The 25,528-nt window shown below is 40.8% G+C and overlaps 1 protein-coding gene across 1 annotated transcript; it reads left to right on the forward strand.

Moving 5' to 3' along the window:
- The first annotated feature begins 551 nt into the window (after window positions 1–551).
- Window positions 552–23,674, forward strand: ppp1r14c (protein phosphatase 1, regulatory (inhibitor) subunit 14C). Its single transcript, XM_085372524.1, has 4 exons — window positions 552–871; window positions 18,687–18,770; window positions 19,731–19,763; window positions 21,429–23,674. The coding sequence occupies exons 1-4, from the start codon at window positions 638–640 to the stop codon at window positions 21,501–21,503; spliced, it is 426 nt and encodes a 141-aa protein (XP_085228650.1). The 5' UTR covers window positions 552–637; the 3' UTR covers window positions 21,504–23,674.
- The last annotated feature ends 1,854 nt before the right edge of the window (window positions 23,675–25,528 follow it).

Here is a 25,528-nt window from a genome sequence, read left to right on the forward strand (position 1 = left end):
AATCACTTTCGACACAAGAAGGGAGAAATTTATTTTAAATAAATGTATTAAAATACAAGTTAGGTTATTATTATGTCCGACAGGTGACGCAAAAGAGTTCAGAATTGTACTGAGTTGGAAAATATTCAGACGACTTCCCTACTTCTATATTCCACAAAATTTTACAAACCCTACTTTAGAAATTGGAAAAATATATTTGAGAAATATCAGCAACGCTGAGGAAAGACCCTCAGTATCTGCATCTGCGAAGATGAAGCACCACTGAGGGGCTTCGCTTTGTACGCTGCAAAAATGAATACATTCATTCATCTAATTTGAATCTTTTAAGCCTATTTATTTATTCATTTTTAACCAACTAATGGTACATTTTTACGCATTTGTCTGCAATTTTACCAACAGCAGGATGACCAGTTAGATTACAGTCACCAACCTTTATATTTTGGTTTGAGAGCCTCTCACTTCTTGCAGTGTTCGCTCCGCCTTCTCGCCTGTCTCCGGCGCTGCGCTTTAAATAGCAGCTGTTTAAAAGCTCCTCACCATTCTCCCGTCTGCCGTGCAGCACGCAGTCCCCACTCGGCACCGCAGTCCTCCCCTTCCATCCACACATTTCTTTAATAACACTCCTGCACATCTCGCTATGTCGGCCGCCAGCACCGAAACCAGTGCCCCTTTGCCCACCGCCGGCAGCCGCGTTTTCTTCCAAGGTGCGCCCGGAGTGGGCTGCGTGGGGTCCGGACCCATCAATGGGGAAGACACGGTCCAGAAGAAGCAGGGCAAAGTGACCGTGAAGTACGACAGGAAAGAGCTGCGGAAAAGACTTGTCCTGGAGGAGTGGATCATCGAGCAGCTCAGCGTGTTGTATGACTGTGAGGTAAGTCGAAAGAAACTCCAAAGCCGCACACGGTTGTGCGCTCTTGTCACCGAGACGGCTGGACAATGAACAGCCCTGGATGAAAAAAAGTGGCCCTGCATAGCTGCTTTGTTGTTCTTTGAGAGGTTGTGTTTTTAAATCTTATCTTTTTGTCGCCTTCAAAGACGATTAATCGAAACCGCTTTATACATTTCTCCTGTTTGGTCGACTTTGCTTTTTATGTTCAGTTTCAGTGTTGATTAGGCAGAACTGCAGCAGCCGGACTACTCTATCACTTTAGATGGTTCACTGCGTTTACAAGAATGGCACCTGAATAAAGTACGTCCATGTTTCATCTGACCCCAAATATTTTAGCCGGTGTCTCTCTGTGCTCTGCCGCACTCATACCAGCTGGCTTGGAGATACAAAGCTGTGTGGTACTCATGTGTCATGTCCCGTGTAATTTTCTCCCTTGTTAAAGAGAAAGAGGGATGGCTGACTCCACGAGGCTGAGAGACCGGCGAGAGAGAAACCGCACGTTTGCGCTTTTTACGCACCAGCCGCGTTGGCCATGAACGACCGAGACGCGCTTTGTCTCATTATTCAGTGTGTGTCGAACAAGTAACCTCATCCTCACACCCCGCTGTGAGATCAGCCCATGTAACAGGCATCCATCCACCTCACGTGCATTTACCTCTCCATCCTCGAGAGCGAAACCTCACAGGCTCATGATGTGATGGTAGTTTTCTCCGCGAGCTGCGTGCGCAGACAGCACGCGCTGGAAACCAGTATTGTGGCAAATTTCTGCCACAATACTCGTTGTGGGGGACGAAAGGGGTGCAGAAAGAGAGCCGATCTATAAGTCATGTCCAAGTGAACAGAGCCAGGCCTGGGGGATGGGGGAAATAAGAAGGGCAGTGGGTTAAGGACGAGCTGATACCGTGACTTTCGTTAACAGCCAATCAGCTCCTCTGACTCTGATTCCCCCACACCTTCAAGCTGAAGGTCTCCACAACTATGCACACACATACAGCCTTACAGTATGCCTGTCGCCACAGACTCAGCCAATCAGAGACTAAATAGGGGTCTGCGAGCATGTATGCACATGTGCATGAATCAGGCAACACAGAGGAGCTGAATTTTATTTAAACATAAGGTACAGGTGTGGGGACATGAGTATGTCTCATGTCTGCAGTTGTAGATGCGCATGTGGTTGTTAATGAATGCAGAATGTTGACTCTAACAGTAAATCTGAGAGCAGTATGTGTGTGAATATGCAGAAAGGAAACTTTTGTTAAAATTACAGCAGGATGCTGAATGTCATAATGTCTTTTTCAGTAGTTTGTTCTTCTGCTATTTCTTTCCCACATTTAATGCATATAGACCTCATGCATGCCTTCTGCACATAGAAGTTCCTTAGTATGATTTATATAGCTGTCATTTTGTTTGCAAGCTTTCTGTTTTTTATGGTTCTGCTTTGGTTCATCCCTGGCTTTCTCAGAGTCTGCCTGAGAGCAGACTAGTTTCAATTTCAAAGCCATCCGAGCTCTTTGGCTGTGTGTCGGACTGTCATCAGCAGGTGTGCTTGATCTACACAGAGGTGACTGGAGTATTTGATGTTTGACGACGGCTGGAGTGCACTGGCCCAGCACCGATCTGTATTTTGGACTGTGATTTGCTTCATGCAAATGGATATTTAGATAAACAGGAAAACACAGTAGATCAAGCACGTACGCAAGCTCTCGTGATTTCCAGACAGAAAGAATTCAACACTTTTCTAAGAAAACACTGCTTTTGGTCGACTTCAGTTTAATGACAGAGTCCCTGCAGTGTAGATTTCAGCAAAGATATTCCCAGCAGCCTTACACCTCCTCATGTCATGTCTTTCACACGGCAAATGGGATAATATCACATGGTAATCCCCTGGCTCACTGGTGTTGTTGCCAGTCTGATGTCACACTGGATGCTGGAATGAGATCGGTGTTGTTGACTAGTGTTAGAAAGACACGGGCCTGATAATGAAATGAAACCAACACATCAATATTCTCCATTATTTTGACACAGTATCACTCTGCTGCATTGTTCAATGCTTTCTTTCACACAACACTGAAAAAAATATTCTTTTCCCTCATAAAGATGAAGCAGTTATTTTGCATAAGGTGGAACTGAAATAGATGAAATCCAAGGTTTATATATTCAAATAATTAATCATTGAGGAAAATCTGGGCTTAAATAGTTTTTTGTGTTTATGCGCATTCATGTTCATTTCATTCAGGCTCTTATGGCTTTGCTGCTGATGTTTGCTCAAATGACTGTAAGCATGAAGTCACACACACCCCCTTCATGCCTGTTAACACCTCAAGAGCAGGGCCCAAGATAGACCAAGGTGTGTATTTTGTGTTTGTGTGTGCACGGATGATAAATCGAAGTGGAGGCTACTGATTTGAGCGTGCTGGTCAAGCTGAAAGGTCAGCCACTATATCGGTTTCATGAGAAAACCTGATACTAGCAATCATCACAGAGGTGTGGGTATGCGTGTGCAAGTTTGTGTAGGCGGTGTGGTAATGTGGTGATACTGAATTGTAATGGACTGGAAGAAAGGTGAACTCAGAACAAATAGGATTATGTTTTTGGTGAGAATTTCACTTGTTCCCTGTAACTGTTGCCACAGTGCTTGCTTAGTAGCTGGAAGACAAATTGTTTAGAAAACAGTAAAGGGAGAAAATGTGTGTCATGGAAAACCTTGCCGTTTCATCAGAATTGAACTAAGTACTGATGATCCTCTAGCATGTCTAAGATCCAGCTACCAGCACCAGGAGTGAACATATAAAGACATCCTTTGTTTAAGCAATAAAATGAAAATGTAAGCATTCATGGGAAACTTGTGCTGTAATAATATTGCAACTTTGATTTTATATTGATTAAATAAACCAGATATACATTTAGCCATGCAGGATGCCAAATTCTGATATGGAGAGGAGCTGGCTTGTTGATAGCTAAATGGTAAACTGAGCAGTACTTTTCTACTCTAACTGAGCACTCAAAGCACCTTTTATAAAATCTTCATTCAGCCAATCACGCACACAGCCTAGCCGGCAGGTGAACCACCGACCTTCCGATTGGAAGACGATCCTCTACCTCCCGAGTCACAGCTGCCCCTAGTTTTCACTCTTTTCCAGTCTCTCTGTATAAGTTACTCCGGTAGTGGCTGACAGGAGAGTATTACCGGACTTCTAAGGAGACAGGCGAATATTTTCTCTTATGTTGAAACCAACCTTTAATCTTAAAATGAACAAGATATCAAAATATCAAATTTGCCTTTTTGGCTTCATCTCATATATATATTTATTCCCTAAGCCTCTGTCTTTTTCCACCCCTCCCTCTCTCCCTCTGTGCCTCCTCTTTGGGTGAGAGGATAACAGAAGGTGAGTTCTGTCAGAGATGGATTCCCCTCTGCTCTCCCGGGACACGTTGCCTCTGTTCATTTTGGTGTTCAAAGGACAGGGAGGAGAAAAAGCAGAGAGAAAAAAAGCAGGAGGGGATGACCCAAAGAGGGAGAGGCGCTAGAAAGCTGAGGTCCTAAGTGCTCCCACTGCAGCTCTTAATATAGTGAAAGCCTTGACTATATTATAGGCTCATTGTAGTGCCCAAAGAAATCACTCACTGTTATATTACTTTATATGTGTAAAAGTATTAAAGCTTGAAGTGTTAATGGAACTGCTAACATGTAAGTTCACACTATGAAACACTTAACCCACAACCTCTCCTAGGGCTGCACCATTATTACGTAAATGATAATCATAGGTTTGTTTGTTTTTTAATCAATATTCAGTTTTTAGTCAAAATTATTCATTTATGCTAGCGACAAAATTTTTTTTATTACAAAGTTGTGAAAACATAACCCTGCTTTCATATCCATTTTGTGTGACATTCCTGCAAATGCACAAATGCATCCAAATTAGCCCTCCTCACCCACCTAAAGTGAGTGCATCTCTTAGAAGTCAAAAAATAAGCAAAACACAAATAACCTAAAACAAAATCCAGTCAACATGGCACTGCTTCCTGTTAACTAAAGCATCTTTGCAGACAAATACAGTGTTTATTCACCTCTGGTAAGTGCATTTGTATTAAGCAAAATATAAAGTCTTTCATTCTATTCGGTGCCTCTACATAATAGATGTTAATAAAACTCAAAACAAAGACAGCTTTGAGACCCCTCTATAGCTCCCTGGCAATGTTTTGCATAGGAAATAACATGTGTTTTGTCCAGTAACTTGACCACTTTCCTGAAACCCTCGTTTCTCACAGTGCTTATTAGATTCACTTTGCATTGTTTCTCTTGGCCTTCATGCATTAATTACACTGCAGATGGTGGCGTCTTTTCACCCAGTCGAATAACTTAAGGGAAGATTATGGTTCAACAGCAGTTGAACCACAATCTTCCTGAAGTGGGCATGTGGTGTGGCTGGTGCTGTTATTGGTCCATCAGCCAGAAGGGCAAATATAACATTATATGTAACATTCAAACAGCTGAAACCGAGTGTTAAAAACAGTGAACAGTCTCCACTGTAGTCACTGTGTGTTATTTTCATGCTGTTTCATGCATTTCTGGTGGTTCTGCTGTTGCTTCCTTCCCTGTTCCGGCCCACTTGTCAACCAAGCAGCATTTGACCGTCACACAGCCTCATCCATGTTGAGCAAAGTGCAGTTGGGATTTAGGAGCAGCAACTCTACAGCACTCTTTTATTGCTCCTTGGTTTACATCACTTGCCCAAAATCCAAAGTATTTCCAACAGCAGATGATGGCCTCTGCTGTGCCAAATATTCCAATTCTGTTGTATTTCTGTCCTCTAACATAGTACTCGACCAGACTTGTCAAAGAAACGTCAAGCTCCGTGGTGCAGGGAACAGCTGTGATTGGCTTGTGCGGGTTTATTTGCAGGACGCCAAAATCATGATTGAGATTCGATTAACTGTGTGATGCCGTAGCCTCTCCCACAGTCAGAGACTTGAGTAGACGCTGTTGGACTGCAGATTAACGCCGAGGCCAAGCCGAGGTGATTAAAAGGCAGAGTTTGTCAGCACAGTGACGAGACCGTCTGTCTGAGAGCACCTGAGAGCAATCGATGAATGAGGAGAAGCTTTAGGCCTTTATTTGGTGTGTAAGAGAAGAAGAGAATAACCGAGACAAACAGATTGCTAGAGCAGTAAATATGTTGTTGGCTTGCGTACCAAGCTCAATGTGTGTGTTCTTCGGGGGGCGTATGCTGTAGAATAAGGGGAGAAAGACACTGTAATGCCCTACTTTTCCGTGGCTCAGCTTTAATAGAGCCCCACTCAATGAAGCTCATTCATGTGCACAGGCACAGACACTGCCAGCATACAACACTTGGCCCTGAGGCCTTGTGTGTGTTTATGTCTGCGTCCATGGGTGTGAATAAGGCCGTGTGGGCTTTTCGGGGCCATAATATCCATGGCTGAGCAGTCGGGGGTACTTTCCATGCATTGATAAGCATCAGGACACACACACATACACTCACAGGTCAGTGTACAGACGAAATGGAGCACGGACACTTGAGGAAGAAGCATTTTTGTTCTGGATAATACTAATGTTTCTATCTCCTGCTCCTTTTCTCATCACCACAATAACAGCGGTTGTTTAATTTCTACACTGTTTTGTGTAGGAGGGTCCCCAGGCGGCCTTTGTGTGCTTTGGTAGTGGACAGTGGAATCTGGATTCTGTCCCCCTAGCATCAACTTCCTGGCAGAAAAAAAGAACATCATTATCTCTCTCCGTCTGCATCATTATCCCCTCCTCCCTCTGCTTCTCCTGTGACCTTCTCTATAACATTTCTCGTTTGCCTTTTGTGCATGTGTGTATCTGTGTGTGTTTCCCCCCACATTGGGAAGCAGGAACAGTCATATACTATATCGTGCAAGCCTCGTGTGGTAGCTGCTGAGGAGAAGTAAGGAGTGCAATTCAAGCCAAGTCATTAGTGGCGTTCAATAGGTTTAGCAATACCATGCAGAGGGTGAACACGCATATCGGCATATACAAAGACAGGAGCATTATGTTACCACTGAAGTTACTGGATATACTGCATGTATACACAAACAGTTACCGGCACTAGTTTAACATTGTGGGTCTTTTATTTTCTGTTTTGCAAGCCTGTGAAAATGTGAATTCACCACCCACAGCAGTTGATGGATGTGATTCCCCTCAGTGATCAATCGAACAGGTCTCACTCTGATTGATGGCAGGATGCTGGCTGGGCTGCACTGCCTCATTATTCTGAAAACTGGTGATCTTTGCTACAACCTCTGGGTCTGTTTCACACCGATCAAATGTGCTTTTTAAAATCTGTGAAAGGTCGAGATTATACAAGAAGGTGGGTCTAAGAAGGAGGAAAAAGGGGACAAACCTGAATCCAGAATGACCCCCATTTAGTAAATCATTACTGCCAAGACTGGCAGACCCACTTGGTAGGAGATTTCACCGGTAAATTGGATAATTGTTTTACTGAGTGACCCTGATGTGTTTATGGATCTGGCGAGGAAGGTCGCTGTTGTGTTTACTTATCTTCCATTCAAATTACACGGGCAAAAATAGAAACCGATGGGGTCTGTGTCCAACCACGTGCTGGCGCATTTCGCATACCACCTGCAGACACATGCATGCGCTGCTAAACAAATCAGAGGTGTTGACAAGAAGGCCTTTTAGCAAGCAGCTAAACACCAGCTGTTGAAACAGTTATAAACACAGTGGCTGCAGAAAGGTATCAAATGTCTTTTTCAAAAGCAAAACTCAGCATGAAGGTTTTATTGCTTTTTTTTTTTTTTTTTTCTCCCTCTATAGTTTCCATCCTGGTGTAATTTCTCACTCTCATGTCAACTTCTGGTGCAGTCTGACCCCATCTGCTTTTTTGTTTTCCTCCGCCTCCTCATTTCTGTTATTTTTCTCACCAGGACTTATTCTACCATCTGTCTCTTAAGTCTCCTATTGATCCTAATCACACATGTCTACAAGTTGAAAGGTGGGACTGATACATCTGTACTATGGTAAAAGTTTATACGTGCCACTACGTAATACAGCTGAAGTATATTGTGACCTAACCCAGGGAAGATGTGATTGACAAGCAAACAGAAAAAGCTAACAGGAAAAGAGGAGAAAAAGCAAGCAGTCTTCACCTGTTGTTACCAGGTCGAACAACCAGCACTGGCTTCACCCTGCCCAGGGCTGTGAAAATATATTTGCCCTCTTCCTGATTGCTTTCTTATTATTCACACTTACATGTTTCAGATCATCACACAAAGTTTGGGATTAGACAAAGATAACCAGAGTAAAAACAAAGTTTCATTTTTAATTGATGATATTTGTTTATTTGTTTATTTATAAGGAACCCCATTAGCTTCCACAACAGCGGTTGCTAATCCCAAACCATCAAATACAATCAAATAAAATGCTACACAATAAAGTGAATGCAAAATATCTGCATAATTTGGCTATTACATCCACAGTGAGGTTTCACAGTTGTGAAAATATGAACATATAAATATCAATAACACTGAGACAAAATACACAAATTTCCATTACAAATGACATTGCCCTCTTACAATATTTGCAATAATTCAAAGCTGTTTGAATAGGCTTTTAAGCTATTTTTGAAATTATAAATAGAATTATTCCACTTGAAAGATGCTCTAAATATAACAGAGTTTTTAAGTTGCTTTTAACTCGAGGAATTACTAAATTGCGGTTTGTTGAAAATCGTGTATTATGATTATGTTTTTCATCTGGATACTGCAATTGAGCAGAAAGAAAATGTGGTGTGTTAAACAGTATTGCTTTCTTTATAAATACAAGCAAGCCATAGTATAATTTAGCTTGCACAGGAAGCCAAGCTTGTGGGGATAGGTTAATTGGATAATCCAAATTGCCACTAGGTGTGAATGTGCGAGTGAATGTGAGTGTGAATGGTTGTCTGTCCCTATGTGTTAGCCCTGCGACAGACTGGCGACCTGTCCAGGGTGTACCCCACCTTTTGCCCTATGACAGCTGGGATAGGCTCCAGCACCCCCCGTGACCCTGAAAAGGATAAGCAGAAGCAAATGGATGGATGGAGGAAGCCAAGAAAGTTTATCATGCATTTTATCTATATTTGTATAGTATTTGTATAGTACGAACACCTTAACACTAATCTGTCTGATATCATTTGTTAAGGGACAACAAGTTATCCAAGCTTACCAAAGCATGAATTTACTGTGATTAACCACATTTTTTTGAAAGTTAAGTTCAGTTTGAGTAGCCATACCCAGGCCTGATTACTGGCAGACCTGTTGAATCAAGTAATCACTTAAATAGAACCTGTCTGACAAAGTGAAGGAGGCTAAGAGATCTCTGAGAAACAAAATCATTGATATCTGTCAGTCTGGACAGGATTACAAAGCCATTTCTAAGGCTTTAGAACTCCAAGGAATCACAGTGAGCACAAATGGAGAAAACTTTGAATTTGATTAACCTTCATGGGAGTGGCTGGCCTATCAAATTACTCTAAGAGCACAGTGATGACTCATCCAAGAGGTCACAAAAGAACCCAGAAGGACATTTAAAGAACTGCAGGCTTCACTCGCCTCCGTTGAGGTTAAAGTTCATGATTTAACAATAAGAAAGAGACTGGGAGAGTTCCAAGACAAAAATCACTACTGACCAAAAAGAACCCAAAGGCTAGTCTCACATTTGCCAAAAACAAAAACATCTTGATGATCCCAAAGAGTTTTGGGAAAATATTCTGTGGACTGATGAGACAAAAGTTAAGCTGTTTGGAAGGTTGGAGTCCTGTTACATCTGCTGTAAAACTAACACAGCAATTCATGAAAACAACATCATACCAACAGTGAAACATGGTGGTGGTAGTGTGATGGTCTAGGGCTGCTTTGTTGCTTCAGGACCTATAATCAGGTTTATCCCATTTTTTTTTTGGTCTGCTTGCATGTTTTCCACATCTTTCCTCAACTCTGTCCTCACGGTACCTAGAGGTTGCCTTTCCTAGCAAAACATCTGTTCAAGACCTTAGTAGTGAAACCACCAACATCATAACTTCAGATATTAAATATGTGTACACATACACATATGAAGAATAAATGTGGACAAGGTGAAAATAAAGAGATCTGGAAATGACAAATGCCTCTTTTCCACTTGCACCTTCTGGGCTCGACACGACTCTACTCCATACTCATTTCAGTTGTTTTCCACAACGATTGACTACCACCTTATTGTGGGTGGGTTTGATACAGCAGCGCTTCCTGTCTTGTGATGTCGTTTGTATGCGACACAAACACAAAACAACAATGGAGGACATCAGGCGATGGTGTATCTGCTGCTAAACTGATGGTAAACATCTGCACCGTATCACTGGACCTCAGTGTTGGTGTATATGTAGCTATTTCCTAGTTGCTGGGTTTCAGAGTTGAGTTGCTTTCATGACTCATCCAGTGATGTCACTCCCTGACGATGATTGGCATGCAGTCTATTGACATCACATTTTCAGCTCGTTTGGAACCCCCAACTGAGTAGGTACTAAAAAAGTACCTGGTACCAGGTACTACCACCTAATGGAAAACCCCAGTCGAGTAGAGCCAAGTAGATACTAGTGGAAAAGAGGCTAAATGTCTTCAGGTTATTAACTTGAATTAGACTGCTTACAAATGTAGCCATTGAATCCCAACATGTAGTGGTACAAGAAGAAAAATGACAAATACAAGGCATCTCAGTCCTAGTTTAGTAGTGGTGTAATTTCCATTTTACTAAGCTTGAGCTTTGAACCCAAACACTGATCAAAGATGATCATTAAAAGAAGAGACTAAGGAGAACCAGCTGCAAAATGTGCAACCAGCAATGGGGAAACGGAAAGCTGCTGAGACCATGAAAAGAAAAGGCGTTGACTTGTCACACGCGCACACTGATGTTCTTGTCTTCCTATGACATCTCCTCCCATCCCAAGATGATCCAGTTAATCAGTGGTTTCTTTGTAAGCAGGCCAAATCAATTCATAATCTGGCTATATGTAAACACTGACTCAGTTTATCTGGTTGGCACAGTGAGAAGATGCAAAATACCGTCGTCATTCGCACGTGTCTGAGAAAAGGAAATATGCAGAAAAGGAAGACTGTTGTTTTGACTCTCAAAGTCATGGGCATGTGCTCATATATGGGCGTGTGGCTTGTCTACCTTTGCATGTGCTGCATGACATTGCACATTTGAAAGCAGTTAATGCAACTGAAAAACAAGCACTAGAGATGAAAGAAAATTAGAACAAAGAGGGTGTATTATTTTTATCAGTTCTTAACCCTATGTTATTATACTCCCCAAATAGCTGGCCAATATGCAACATGGCTGCTTCTGCCCCTGGTGCTCATGATGTTTTACATCCAGAATGACTGAAAGTGCTCATTTACACTCAGGGCAAAGGTCCAAATGGGTCCCAGCTGTTGACCCATTAGCCTCAGGAAGAAACTGTCTGCCTGATAAATACAGTAAAATAAATCCTGTGCAGGATCACAAAACTGTGAAATAAAGTCACAAAACCGGCACTGGCATTTTCATGCTTGACAGTCTACTGTAATTTTTACTCTCTTTTTTAAAATCAGGATTTAAAGCAAAGGGGAGGAAGGGTGATGTTAAGTATTTTGATTTTGTATAGCAATAGGGTAAAAAGGCTTGTGTGTCAGCTGATGCTGTAAGTATTTTGGGCTATTGAAGAAGAGACTGTGCAAGGTAGAAGACCTAAAGGCTCTTGACAAAACATTAAAAGTATATATTTTTTTCTGTGTAACTACCTCTGATGTTTGGGAACACCTAGACTTTAGTGATGACATCATGCTGGTATCCCTGTCTTTTGCAGATGATGTTATCTTTTGAGCTATAATGGAGATTATCTATGTATCAGCCATGTAGATGGATAAGCACCTACATCTCTAAAGGAGGATTCAAGGCATAGGTAGTTATTAACCTTAAGTGCATAGCCTCTGGAAAGGATCTTAAACTCTTATATAAGCACAGAATACAAAATTAGAGCAATTACCTTAAAGACTATGGGTGGGGGACTAGTTCTTCCAAACTGCAAAGGTATTGATGTATTAATTGATAGAGAGTGATATGTGGAAACTCAAAGGGAGAGACCATTTATGACACAGAAAAAAAGAAATCAGAGGAGACTCAGCATAACAGGGCAAGGACATGGCTTCAACATCAAGTTTTGGCCATGGAGATAAAAGCTACTACAACACCAAAGTGGAGAAACATCAGGGGGAGAATGATTAGGACATTTACATCACAACGAGATTCTTAAATTTAGTATGCACGATCATCTGTTATTTTTAACTGAAAAGTTCCTTTGAGTATAATTCCTCCCCACAAGCTTATTTCTCTGACAGTTCTCCTCTCTGATATACTGTGTCCTCCGGAGTACAGCTGAATCAGCGTGGGAAAGAGCTTTTGCTGCAGTAGCTAACTTCACCCAGCGAAGTCACATAATCTATGCTGTATGGTTTCAGCAAATTGCATCGCTGGAGGGCAAGAAGAAGGTGCTGGGAGGTGGGGGTGAGTTAGGAAGCGAGGGATGCAGGAACGGAGGAGAAGCCGGCCTTTATTGGTTACTGTTCCAAGTAACTTTTTGCTTTCCCCATGCATTGAAAGAAAATCCTTGTATTTAGTTGTTTTACTTCTCTCCCGTCCCTGTTTTCCTTATGTTTCCTGTCCTATCCCTGCCCTGTGATTCTTTGCATTCTTTGTCACACTGTAGTGTCTCTTACTCGGTTTAACGCGGTCTCTGAAGATGAATTCATCCCACCTTGAGCTCTTGCTCGCTTTGATGTGACAGCGCTCGGCAGCAAAGAGAGGAAGAAAGCTGAGCTGTGAGGTTTTAGTGTTGCGCAATCCTCCTCTTCCTTGCATTCTGCATCATCATCACAAGTGACCCACTTATCTGTGCGCTCCCCATCTCCCTGTATCTTATTATCGGCTCTTATATATTGTAATTAGCAGTCTCGTACATGGTCTCTTTTGTTTCTTTTCACATTTTTCCTGCCTTTTCCCCCCTTTCTTTCATCTCTGCGTGGTTGCTAATTTAACACAGGCCTACATTCCTTGTGTTTGTATTTGTATTTTCTTTTTATTTGTCAGGGAAAATTTACAAAGCCATTAGTCTCCTAAGAGAAGAGATGTACTGTACCAGATTTAGAGGCAAGCTAATTTCCATCCACATTCTCTGGGTCAGACAACAATAAAACAATGTAATGACATCATCAAGAAAGAAATGATACTCATACCAATGAAACAAACAAGTGCATTTGTTATTTCACTGGTCTAACGTTTGCTTATTCTTCTTCTCTGTTCTTCTCTTTAGACATGTCTCCTTGTTTACAATACAGGGTGAAGGTTTTAGCATCTCTGCACGATTAAAACTCTTCCTACGTTCTTCCTTTCCCACCAGCTCTTCCTGTCAGTCTCTGTTATAAGCACTGCATCACATGCATACAGAGCAGTGATTAAAGAAGAGGCGGTGGTATTATCTTATTTACTACATAACTCCTCTTTCAATCCAGTTGAGCCCGTGTTTGTGTGGTTAATATCGGCTAACACATGAGAGGGATCAGTCAATGTCAGCCACCTTTTTTGCACGTGTTACCCACTGAGGGTGGAGACTGAACGTTGTTGAGCTCTTTGTACTGCAGCAGATCTATGTCTCTCTCTCTTTCTTTTACACACACATGCACACTGAGGATTATGATCCTCCAGGTAAAGTGTCTTTTTGCGATGATGCAACAGCACTATAATAATCAGTGGCACCATTTTATCATAACGCCACACTTGAATTTAAGCTAGCAAGCAGGAAGCCATAAAAATAAGCATAAAGATCCAGACCTGCAACGTGAGGTTTCATGTGGCCCAAGGGGTAGCAGATCTTGCACTCCAGCTGCTAAGTTCCTCTGTGAGCGTGTTTGCTGCTGGCTGTGTAAATATCTTTGAGTGCTCATCGTCTGTGAGTTTGACTCTGTTGTTTTACCTTAGAATATTTCCATTTCAGAGAAGCCTATGCTTGAAAATACTCTCAGCTGTTATCCATTATCAGTTGCCACTACACATAAAGACTTGACTGAAGTGTTTAATGAGGCAGCTGAACCACACTGTCAATCTGTGATAACAGGACCGAACAGAAAGTCAAATCAAACTGACCAGGAGGATATGCATATCCTGCAAGAGTGGTCTGCTGAATCACACCAGGATACATTAACATGTCTTCCTTTTGCTTTATTGCAGAGTCGTGGCAGATCATGTGTTGTTTCTTGGATGAACTGAAAGCAACCTTACTGAGACATTACCTGGCTCAGCTGAAAAACTCACGAAAGGTCATGTGCTACTCCTCAAACAGAATATTTCTAAAGTGAAACAACATTCGATCGCGGTTTCATGTGACTCGTTAATTATGTCTTCAAGTAGGATTTGCTTCTGTCCAATGTAACTGGTAGATCTAGTTCATAAAAGTGGGCCATGAATAGGAATAATTATGAATCACTTGGCTGAGTGAAGCGATCGCCCGTAACAGAGTTTAACTCTTTGTTCGCAGAAAACGTTTGAGTAGTCTGAATAGAGTTTGCGTTGAGTCACGGGGTTGGGCCGCTTACATTAGCTTTGATTCACCTCATTGCGGATGAAGCAGACTGAAAACGCTGCTGGCTGTTTAGCTGTCGGTGAATATGAGTCTGGCAGACATGCATGCCTCACTTCGTCTGCATCTCTGCACGCAGCAAACACACACAGGCTGGCAGTGTTGCTCTCCGCTTCTCTCTCGGCCTCTGTTTTGCCTGCTGGCTCTCACACGTCGTCTTCACAGAGTTGCCTTCATTACAACAAACACTGCTCCTTGTTATCTGTTTTTGCGCACACCATCCTCTTCGCACAAACTCTCGCTCTCTTTTTCTAGTCATCTTTATATCTCCCTTCTGCATATGCAAACAAAAACCAGCCGTCATCTGTGAAAAATGCTGAATCTAGGCCTCTTGTGCATAAACAGGCGTTCACAGTTTCACAGCACTTACCATTTTTTCACATTTCTGTTTGTTTTGTGGCTGCCTGTCACTCTCTGCCATTGTGCCTTTTGTCATTTTGTATGCTGGTTAAATGGAAAATTATATTCCCGGTAGCAGCAGGTGTGACCTTAGCCATTTTAGGCTCGCGATCATCTAGCAGGACAACATCTTCAATGTGTGTGTTAGGTGTGAGAGCGTGTTTTTTCCATTCTCACCATCTACACAGTGTGTTTAATACACTTAGGGACTGTAATGCGAAGCCCAGTGGTGAGTGATTCCCTGTAGAAGATTGATGGTAGCAAAAACCGGCGTGGGTGCATGTGCGCGTTTGTAGGAGCCGGGATTTTGTTGGCGATAGCCTGCAGTCACGCCTGGCGAGCAGGCCGTGTTTTTAGTCATCACCAATCACAGTGACAGGGGGTGACGGAGTGCCTGCTGACAAGTGGAATATTCAGGGACACACACACAAACCCACACGGAGCATTCAGGGTGAAGCGAGTGATTGATAGCTTGGCACACAGGCAGGCAGACAGACTTGTCCTTTGCCCTCAAACATCTTAAGAAGTAGGTCAGTCTGCTAAATTTATGATCCTGACACGTTTTCACTTTCACATTGTTACTCATTCGAATTCATGCTTTCATGTTTATTATTAGGTTAAACCAGCAAATCACAGTACACAAACTCATCGACACTGACCGAGGCCATGATCTCTGCACTCCACTCACACGTCTGAATTTGCAGGTAGCTGCTGTGAGGTGTAAACAACATGACCTTCCAAGGAAGGAGGCATGTTTGATGATTTGAACTTTTAGGTTTTGTCTCCACTAAGGCTATGAAACCCAGCCTTTGTCTAAAATTTTTAGAGACAACAGCAAGAATATTTTTATATTGAACAGTCTAAGATTTCCTTAAGGACCAGCTGAGCAGAGTTTTTTGTCACCTATTTTCAGCTTTAAAAAAAATGCAAAATGTAGAGGAAGCCTGGCACTGAACGGTTTGACCTCTCTTATATGCTTATATTGTAAATACTTAATTTCTCTTTTTAAGATTTATAAATAAATCACTGTAATATAACATCGCTGTAATCTCATCTTTGAAATCAGCTGGCTAATATCATGTGGTTCCCCTTAATACAGCTGCTAAATCTGTGGGAACATGGGTGCGATTCCTGGAATTCTGGCACCCTGATGCTGCCGGGTTTGCCGGTTTGGGCCTCAATAATGGTGCAGTTAAGGAAAACAGTGGTTGGAGATTTTGGTACTAGTAAAATTATTGCAACTTTGTGCAGTGATTTTGAAATCTTGTTGCCTTTTGAAGTGGTTGTTTGAAAGGTGGGGGCCAACCCTGCCACCACATGCAGAGAGTTTCTGTCTTCAAGGCAACTTTGGTTCACCAAGATGGTGATAAAACAGCAATAAGATGGAATCAGTCTGGTATCATTTGGGGTCAAAAGGGCAATTACATGAGAATTTGTTTGTGACAATACGCCAACTAACTGTGGTAACTCAGCAAAAATCACAAATCTGTTGCTCAAAGGTATTTATTCTGGATCAGGATGTCAGTTTCCTTGCAGCTTTATCCCTACTGGGGATAAAAATAATTTAGTTTGGACATGCACATGTACACCACAGCTGGGGAAATTCCACACAATTAACACAACATGTGCGTTACTTTGCAGCCGGTTGCAGCCTGACTCCAACTGATTCCTCAAATCTCTCTGCATTTCTAAATAAGACTGGTTATTTGCAAATCTGTCTGGGAGTGATTGCAGTGAGTCTGACGCAAGCTGCCATTGTTTGAAGACAGGCTGACTCGTGCACCAGGAGACTCGTGCAATAACAATTAAGTGCAGTTATGAAGAATTAGACAATGAGCGAATGAGAGTGATGTGACCATTTAGTCTACTGCAGAAAAATTATCACTAGACAACCATTACTTTTTTGTTTTTCCAATGAGCAGTTTTTGCTTTTTAGGAGTGCCCTCATCAGGAGAGGTGAGTTCAAACTTCAACAATGTTTTTAAAGTTTCCTAAGAGAACATTCAATAATCAGTTTTAAAGAAATATTTGATTACCAAACCAAATCGTGTGAATTTCACCAGTCAGTTACTTCCACTCTAGCTAAGAATGCTGCATTGCAGATTTAGGAAATAATCATTTTACACAAATAAGTATTCTGATCTTGAGGTTTCAAGCAAACATCAGTGCTTGTGCTTAGCAGGACAACACACACAATAACATTACCATTATTTCACCACCTCACATTAACTCAATTTTCTCACTTTTTTTTCCCTCTTCATCTAAATCAATTTATCCTTCCACTCCGCAGTCTGAAAAAGCTCATCTCCTCTGATGATTAGCATTTTTTACACAACCTCTGTTCTGTGGTTCCACCACATACACACTCATATGCTAATAGGTGGCAGGCTTTGACATATTCTGACCCTTTCCCGGCTTTGCTACCTTTCTTCTCAGTTTCCTCAACGAGTGAGGATTTCAGAGCGAGACCCTCACGCTAAGACGTTTCAGAGAAAGAGGTGCTTAAAATGCAGGTTGTGTAAATGCCTGTCATGGGTTTGATAATAGAGCCTGAGCCAGGCTCATGTGAATGTATCATAGCATTATAGCCTTCCAGTGTGATGTGTAGTACAGTAATATAGTACAAAAGAAAATAAAGATGTTTTCAGTGAACCTTCACCAAGACTGTTCAATAAAGTGGTAAAAAAAAAAAAAAAGAGCACTGATATCCTATAAGTTCATCATATAGCTGTCTCTTAAATTTTATGGCCGGTAAAGACTTAATTTACAAAGAAATAAATTATTAACATACAAATAGTTCAGTAGGTAAGGGTTGGCAAAATCTTGAAATCTGAAAGCCATGGAGATTTGGGTGTTGAGTTTCCATATAAGTGACAAAAAGTTAACACTTGGCAGTTGATAGAAGGTGATTGGGGGTATATTTTAATGAACATGTAGTAGATAAAGATTCTTAGTCTTTTATTTATGTATTTATTTATTTATTTTTAATTAATGTGCAAATGCCCAAAATATTAATCCAGTATCAACAGTGTCTTTGTTGATGCTAGAGAAAGATCATAGATTTGGTAAATGGAAGAGAAAACACTAATTACCGGTTTAAGACACAAAGTCTTTCCTGTGCAAAAGAGTGCAGTGACCTACATGAGCGTTGGCATTAGATGTAAATTATAGGGAATAATCTGAAATGGAAATTGTATATATTCTAGGGATGGTGGAGTGGTATAGTCACAGATTGTTGCAATTAATATGGCTGTTGATAAAGGCCACTGCTTGTATATACATGGACACTTTGGCTTCAAAACCCAAAAGGAAGAATTTGGATGATACATCATGCGGTAGCTGGGAGGAACAGTTTGATCCTCCCTGCGCCGTCCGTGGGTAAATAAAATGAACCAGTGAAACAGCGGACCTTTGAAGTGGCACTGAGCTGAAAACAGCCTTTAACCACTAAATGGACCAACCCACAGTAAAATGACATTTCCATATGATGCCTGTTCCAAAAAGCTAAATGCTAAATATGCTCAGCTTGTTTGCAGCTTGAAGTTCAGAGGCTCAGACACACTGTTTGTATAAACTGTGTATAATAAGTGTATACTATTCTTGTTTTCCGTTTTAATTTCTTATTTACTCCTTCACATATTTATGTGCTCGTCTTCCACAAGTTCCTCTGCTTGAGCTGCTCAGTAAACCAGAGTGTCTTTGTGTTCCAGGAGGAGGAGATGCCCGAGGTAGAGATAGATATCGATGACCTGCTGGAGGTCAACAGTGATGACGAGAGAGCCAGCAAACTGCAGGTATGTTCTTTGGGCTGCATTTGTAAGTCCTCAGAAAATACATTGTAATCTCATATAGGAGATGAAATAAGGCGAAATAAGGTAAGTGGGGTTATCAGGTAAAATGGGACATTCATGGTTCATGCATCTCATCTATGGTATATATTGTATATATCTTAGCTATAAATACATACAAATATACACTAACATGTACACATGAACACAGCTGTACATGTATACGTTAGAGGGTAAAAGAGGTGTGTTGATATTGAAGTAATAGATATTGGCGTCAAACTAGTTATCACTAGTCTGACACTGAAGAATGTCAGACTAGTCATTGTAGACAATGTTTCAATGTAGACAAGTGAAATGAACAAAGAGAAGCAAAGAGGATCAGAAAGTAACAGAAATGTGATAGAAAGGATGTTTTCGAGGGAGGCTATATATATATATATATATATATATATATATATATATATATATATATGTGACTGGCCCATTTTTTGGCAGTCAGTCGGCCCATTTTACTTGAACAATGTCAAAACTATGGGACAGCCCAAATTTCAAAACAGTAAAATTCTATTATACCAATCCAATACCAAAAAAAAAGCAGCTGAACACAGTTAAATGTCATACACAGGGTTTTTTTTTTTCTTAGTGTCCGAAGTGATTAACCAGAAATTGTCCCAGGTTACCTGAGTTCACCCTAGTTGTTCCGTAATGGAAACACTCACCTTAAAGTCAAATTTTCCATGTGACTGCTTTGTATGGTATCCTGTTTCTGTTGGCTCTACTGTATGGTGGACCTGTCCTCAAAGACAGACTGATGTCAAACATACATAATCATCAGTCTTTATGTTGTCTGAATACATTACCGCGGTTTTCCATATCAACAAAAGCTAACCAACCAATCCAACACAGACAGTGCTGGGAAATGTCCCTAAACAACTCTCTGTTTTTCCTTTACCAATTTCTACACAGGAATCATTAATAGACTGCTACAAACCAACAGAGGTAAGTCTTCCGGTGAAGCTCTCTTTTCCATGTCCACTGCTTGAGATCAGTGACCTGAAATTATTGATCCGCACATGCAGTATTGAATTTGTAAAGTCACATTTTCATGCTACTGTCACCCTGACCTGAATGAAACAAGTGTTAGATGGGCCCATAAGCTACACAGAACACATACAAGCACACACAATTTAACTTTGTTCACACTGGCGCTTGTTTTTGAGTGTGCGAATGGGTGTGTGCGGGTAAGCTTTCAAGTATCTGGGTTGGGGGAGTTAGGGTTAAGCTATTTTGGTGATTAAAGGTGGTGCAGAACAATCACATTACCTCTACATACGGCCATGTTGCCCAACATGGACTGCCCATCTGTCATCTGTGACTGCTGAAAAAATGTCAAGGTCACTGGCATCTGAGATAACAGCAACGTTCAGCCAGGTTGACAGCTGCTGATACGTGTCACTCCTACACATCCGTACTCGCACACGCGCGCACACACACACACACAGATTGTAATCCCTCGAGTCTGGAGTAGCCCAGATGCCATTTTGAACACAATCCCACATAGATGACATGGACTAAGGACAGTGAAAAGCAGAGGCAATGGAGAGAGAAGGTGAATTGTGACAATTGGAAGCAAATGATGAAGAAAGGATGAAAGTAAAAGAAAGAGAGCACTGTTGGTGAGAGAATGACAGGGGATGAAAGAAGCTGTTACAAATGGTGAAGGATAGATGAGACCTCTAGATCAAGGAGGAGGAAAAGAAGAGAGTGACAAGAGGAGGGAGGTATCAGTAATTAGGGCACGATAAGTGTCACCTCTGTTACAATTGTGAGGTTTATATTTCAGCACATTCTCGATCCGAGTCACACCATCGCATACTTTTATAGAGCCATTAGATCAAGATGAGGAATCTTTTTCTTCCATCCTTTTCTGACTTATTGCCTCATAAACTGGCATTTCTTTTTTGTGACTTAAAAAGCAATACCCATATGACTGGGGTTGGCCAGTGTTTGTTTTCTGTTTGGTACAAATTCTTTTTTTCCTTTCCTACAGTACTACGCTTAAGACTCTAGCCACCACTCATTTTTTATGTTTCGGTGCCAATAAACCAGATTTCCTTGTAATTAAAGTGGTCTTGAACAACAGTACTTCAGGCTTTCTGAAGGGCTTTCAAAGTTTTCCTGTTGCTTTTTCACTTATTTTTAGTCCAGTCATTATACCTGACTATTTTCAGAGGAATGTTTTTGGTTTGCTTTTGCTGAACACAGACCTATGAATCATCTAAGCATAAAAAAAGCACCAATTCAAGGAATGAATCACTGTTGTGTTTACACATAACAAATAACTTTGCAATTACCTGTTACAATTTTTAATTGTATCTTTAGGAACTGTGTTATTAGGTCATTCGGCAGAGTAAATATGGTTGTGTGTATAACCTGTTTTCTGTCAGTTGTATATTTATTAAGCCATTAGACAAAGGATTCAGGATTCAGCCTGCAAAATCAAACAGAAACTAAAGAAATGTTATAGATTTGAATTATGGCCTTCTGATGCAAATCTCATTTGATAATTGCTTAAGCTCGATTTGTGTGTGTGTGTGTGTGTGTGTGTGTGTGTGTGTGTGTGTGTGTGTCTGTTTAAATCATTTTTTCCTCTTCTCCCTACAGAACTTTGTCCGTGAGCTCCTCGCAAGGATAAGGGGAATGAGAAAACTTAGCGCTCCAACCAAGAAGGGTCTATAATGGCTCAACCATCAATCAGCCATAAACTCCGTCATCTCCTACTTAGCCCGCCATACATGGACTGTCATTAAACAGAATAATTTATCAAAACATCAGTAACTGTTCTGCAAACATCTGCTGTATAATCCATGAATATAGCACTAGTCATTCTTTTCACGATCACAATAACAAGGTGTATTATAATATTTGACTGTTGAAAGGTACATAAGTAAAGCAGAGCCAAAATGTTTAAATAGTCACAATATCTGGAATGTGCCAGAACTGCAACTGTGCTTTAATACAAACACCACCTAACTTCATGTGTCAGAGCCATGTAAGCTTTTTAAACCACTCCTACAAACCAAACAGCCATACAGAATAAAACGCCAACAAAAACTTTAAAAGAGGTGGTAAAAATAGTTGCAGTAGGTGTGAAATTAGCTGTAGCACTATTTAAACACAGTGCTTCTTGATCTTTTTTTTTCTTGTCCTATTTTTACGGAGGTTTTTTGCTGTTGCGTCTTTCTTTTTTTTTTTCTAAAGTACTGTATGTTGCCATTTCTTGTTCACGTGATTGAAATGTGGTCTTCGAGAGTTTGAGTTCTTGTCACCCTCTTTATCCCTACTCCATTATTGCTTGCAAATGTAAGGGAGCTCTGTGGTCTTGTGTCAAGTTCATTTAAAAGCACAACACATTAATACATTAATCCCGTCGTCTTTTGTGATGTGTAAACTCTGGAAAGAGTGGGAACGTTTTATCAAGCAGTGCTAAAATCATATCAAGATTTTCTTTTTTCCTTTTTTTGTTACCCAGTCTCCTAGTATACTTTTCACCACAGCAAGGCATGATGGGTGTTGCAGCTCTCTGTATGAGACTACAAAAACCTGTATGATTGGCAGCCTTTTGCTCGTCATTGTACATGTTCATGATCTCCCTTATTGGAATACATATCAGTTGGTAGTTTAGATTCAAGCTCAGCACCCAAACACTGTAGTCGTTTTTACACCCGGTTCACTTAATTCTGCTAACTTGTCTCTGTAATAGCGGTTGATGTTGCCTTTAAGGACATTCAGGATCAGTCCACTTTTTACTCAGCACTGAACTTAAACTACTGACGACTTGAAAGCGTAAGAACAGTGGCATAAGAACCCCGGAGGACTTGACACTTTAACTTGCCGACAGAAGGTGTGCCAAAACTGGGATCCTAAAATGTCAAACATCATGGAGGCATTAGTCTGCCGCAGCTCCTACTACAGAGATATCTTTGGGTGGGCTCAGAAGTTTTAGTAATTCTTTTCATGTTGCAGGAAAACTGTGTTACAACTGAATATAAGCAGGTTTAAGAGGTGGATTTGTTTTGTTGCTAGTAAATTTCCCTTCAGCAACACACTGAAAAATCTCTGGTACAATCACGAATCCCTTACAGGGTTGTGCCCAGTTTCATTTTGGAATAATTAATCGTATAAAAAAGGAAGGTGCAGACTAAAACCTGCAGTTTGATATAAAGTATAAACCCACAGCTGCCAAAGACAAAAGCAGGGCAATGTTTTAGTTTAACATAACACTTGCAAAGCACCCTCTTGCATGCTAACAACAGAGACAAGGTATTGATGAAGAGTATATTATAGACCTATAATCAAGCAAAAATTTAAAAAAAAAAAAAACTTTTTTGACATAGCTACCATGTATGACTTTGTAAAACCTTTTGTGTTGAGACAACGTGACGTCACGTTGGAGATAATCCAGGAAATTTTAAAAAATGGTGCTGTTTTTGATGTTCTTCCCAGACTTTGGTTAAGTTATAAAAGGCGTTTTCACTGTTGACTGGTGACTGAGAAATGTGTCTGCAAGAAGTCTGTCTCTCTTGACTGATGGAGTGGATGCTCCAGAGTTGCATCTTCTATTTCTCTGTCTGAACTGGGTTGGATACGTGTCATCACTCTAAGCTAGCAATGGTGAGTTTTTCTGGCTCGGTGAATTTGGAGGAAAACCATGAAGATGGAGACATTACGGGCTACTGAGATTCATATCAAGGTACTCTATAGGATTTTCTGTCAAGAAATACTTCAGGGGCAAGTGGCAGATATTTTATTATTTATGGGATTTCATGTGGAGAGTATTTTGAAAGTGTCCATATATAGAAAGCTCTATGTTTGCATGTGTTTTTAAAGTAGCATGTTGAGGGGAACATTTTCTTGGCCTAAAGGTTTTTATTTCACAAAGTAAACACTTTCCTTTTTTATACCTTTATTATTATTATTATTATTATTATTATGATACAAAAATGTTATTCAGTTGCAGTTTTGTTCTGTACATCCACAATAAGCTTTCTTCTTTTTAAAATGTAATGTGGTGTGGTTTGTTTTTGCCGATAATAAAAATGCAGAATGACTCTGTACTGTTTAAGAAAATGTTTCTACTTGTCTATTTCTTTTCTACTTCCCTTCTACTTCTAGTTTTCATTTTACTTGACATGCAAAATGCATTTGTATGTTTCATTACAGCCACATTTCACCATTTGCATAGTCCTTTCTCTTGAAACACTGCTCTTTATTAGATAGATACTATATTAACTGTTAGCTTCTCTTAGCATGGTAAAAGTCTTCTATAACCTAGACTTATTTACACTTATATTTTTTCCAATGACAGCTTGAATCACAACTTCCTTTTCAAGTAAATTTTTATGCAATAGGCAGTTGACTGAAAGACCTGTGTTTTCAGAGTTTTTTACAGAACCAGACAGCAGCAAGATCCATTCCCAAGTGTCTCCAAAGCACAAGAAGGTGTTAACATTTATGCAGATGATACAGCAACTGCAACGTCACTGATTACTTATGGCCCCAGTCACACAGGCCTGGAGACTGGTCGTCGTGAGGGAAACGTGTACCAGTTAGCGAGCGGTTACTGACAGAAACTGTGAAATCAACTCCTAAAGTCACAGTCACCAGGCCTAAAAACAGATCAGTGAACCCCAAGCAACGACCAGTCTTGAGGGAAAAGCGTGAATTGTGGTAGATGCTGGAGATTACTGGCAGTCACTGGCTATGACATATATGTTGCTACTCGCAAAACATCCTTATGACCCTATTGTTTGCTAGCAGGTTTCATGGTCATCTACAGTCTGTGTGAAAGATGCTGACTTGTCTGCAAACACTCACTAAATTCTTGCCTAGCAGAAGTGAAACTGGAAAGAAATGGAACGCAAACTTGAAAGCAACCATTCGCCAACCCTAACTGGTTGGTTTGCCATCAGGTTTAAACAGCACACTACTGCACAGAGATTACCACACAGAGGCACAATAAGCTACATTTTAGTAAAAGGAGTTTAGTAAACTGCATAAAGGATGTGGCTGCTCCAGTTTCAAAGTAACTATAAAAAGAGAATGACCGTGTAAAGAAAGCTTTGACGTCATGCATCATATCTTGCTTGGTGTCAGATCTCTCCATCACTGTCATAAGTGTGTCTCAGTTAAGCTGAGAGAAAAATTAACACAAAAGTCTAAATAAAGAACGTAGTTAGCATAAGGACTGATAGCCTGCCCAATATTAAATAAAACTCCAGCATCAAATATAAACTATTTCATTTTATTTTTAGAAATATTAAAGTCTGAGAAGTCTTTCCCTATTGGTAGTGGTATTGTCTACAAGATGTTATCTCCCTAAACCAGGCAGGAGGGTCCTTCCATATTTATGATGCCCATTTATATTTGTACATGTGCATCTGTGCGTGTCCATGTCATTATGCATTATGTGCTGAGATCTGAGAGTTCTGTCACGGAACCGTGGGGGCATATGAGAGCATCATGGTGCCCAATGTGCTCCCCTTCAATGCCTTATAGTGTGGCAGTAGTTTAGTAGGACACGCCTGCACGCTGTCTGACTCTGTAAAGGGCTCATCAGGGTATGACATTATTGCTCAATGTGCGCACGAGTAGCCTTTCTCTAGCCCCATATGGACTGGCCCACTGGCCTACTATACACTGTTGCTAGGTAGAAATTGTTCATTGATATAAGAGACAGATTTAAAGCTGCTGTTTAAAAGGGA

Source organism: Diplotaxodon limnothrissa, linkage group LG15 (assembly GCF_057381915.1).
Source record: "Diplotaxodon limnothrissa isolate DT_005_m linkage group LG15, D_limnothrissa_male_GT1.1, whole genome shotgun sequence".
NCBI classification, from domain to species: Eukaryota; Metazoa; Chordata; class Actinopteri; order Cichliformes; family Cichlidae; genus Diplotaxodon; species Diplotaxodon limnothrissa.

What these genes read in the sequence shown, in the direction of transcription:
- ppp1r14c (XM_085372524.1), top strand. Translation starts at nt 638, where the DNA reads ATGTCGGCCGCCAGCACCGAAACCAGTGCCCCTTTGCCCACCGCCGGC. An exon ending in AGAGAGCCAGCAAACTGCAG is followed by an intron (nt 18,771 to 19,730) that starts GTATGTTCTTTG and finishes ATTTCTACACAG; the next exon opens with GAATCATTAATAGACTGCTA. An exon ending in ACTGCTACAAACCAACAGAG is followed by an intron (nt 19,764 to 21,428) that starts GTAAGTCTTCCG and finishes TTCTCCCTACAG; the next exon opens with AACTTTGTCCGTGAGCTCCT.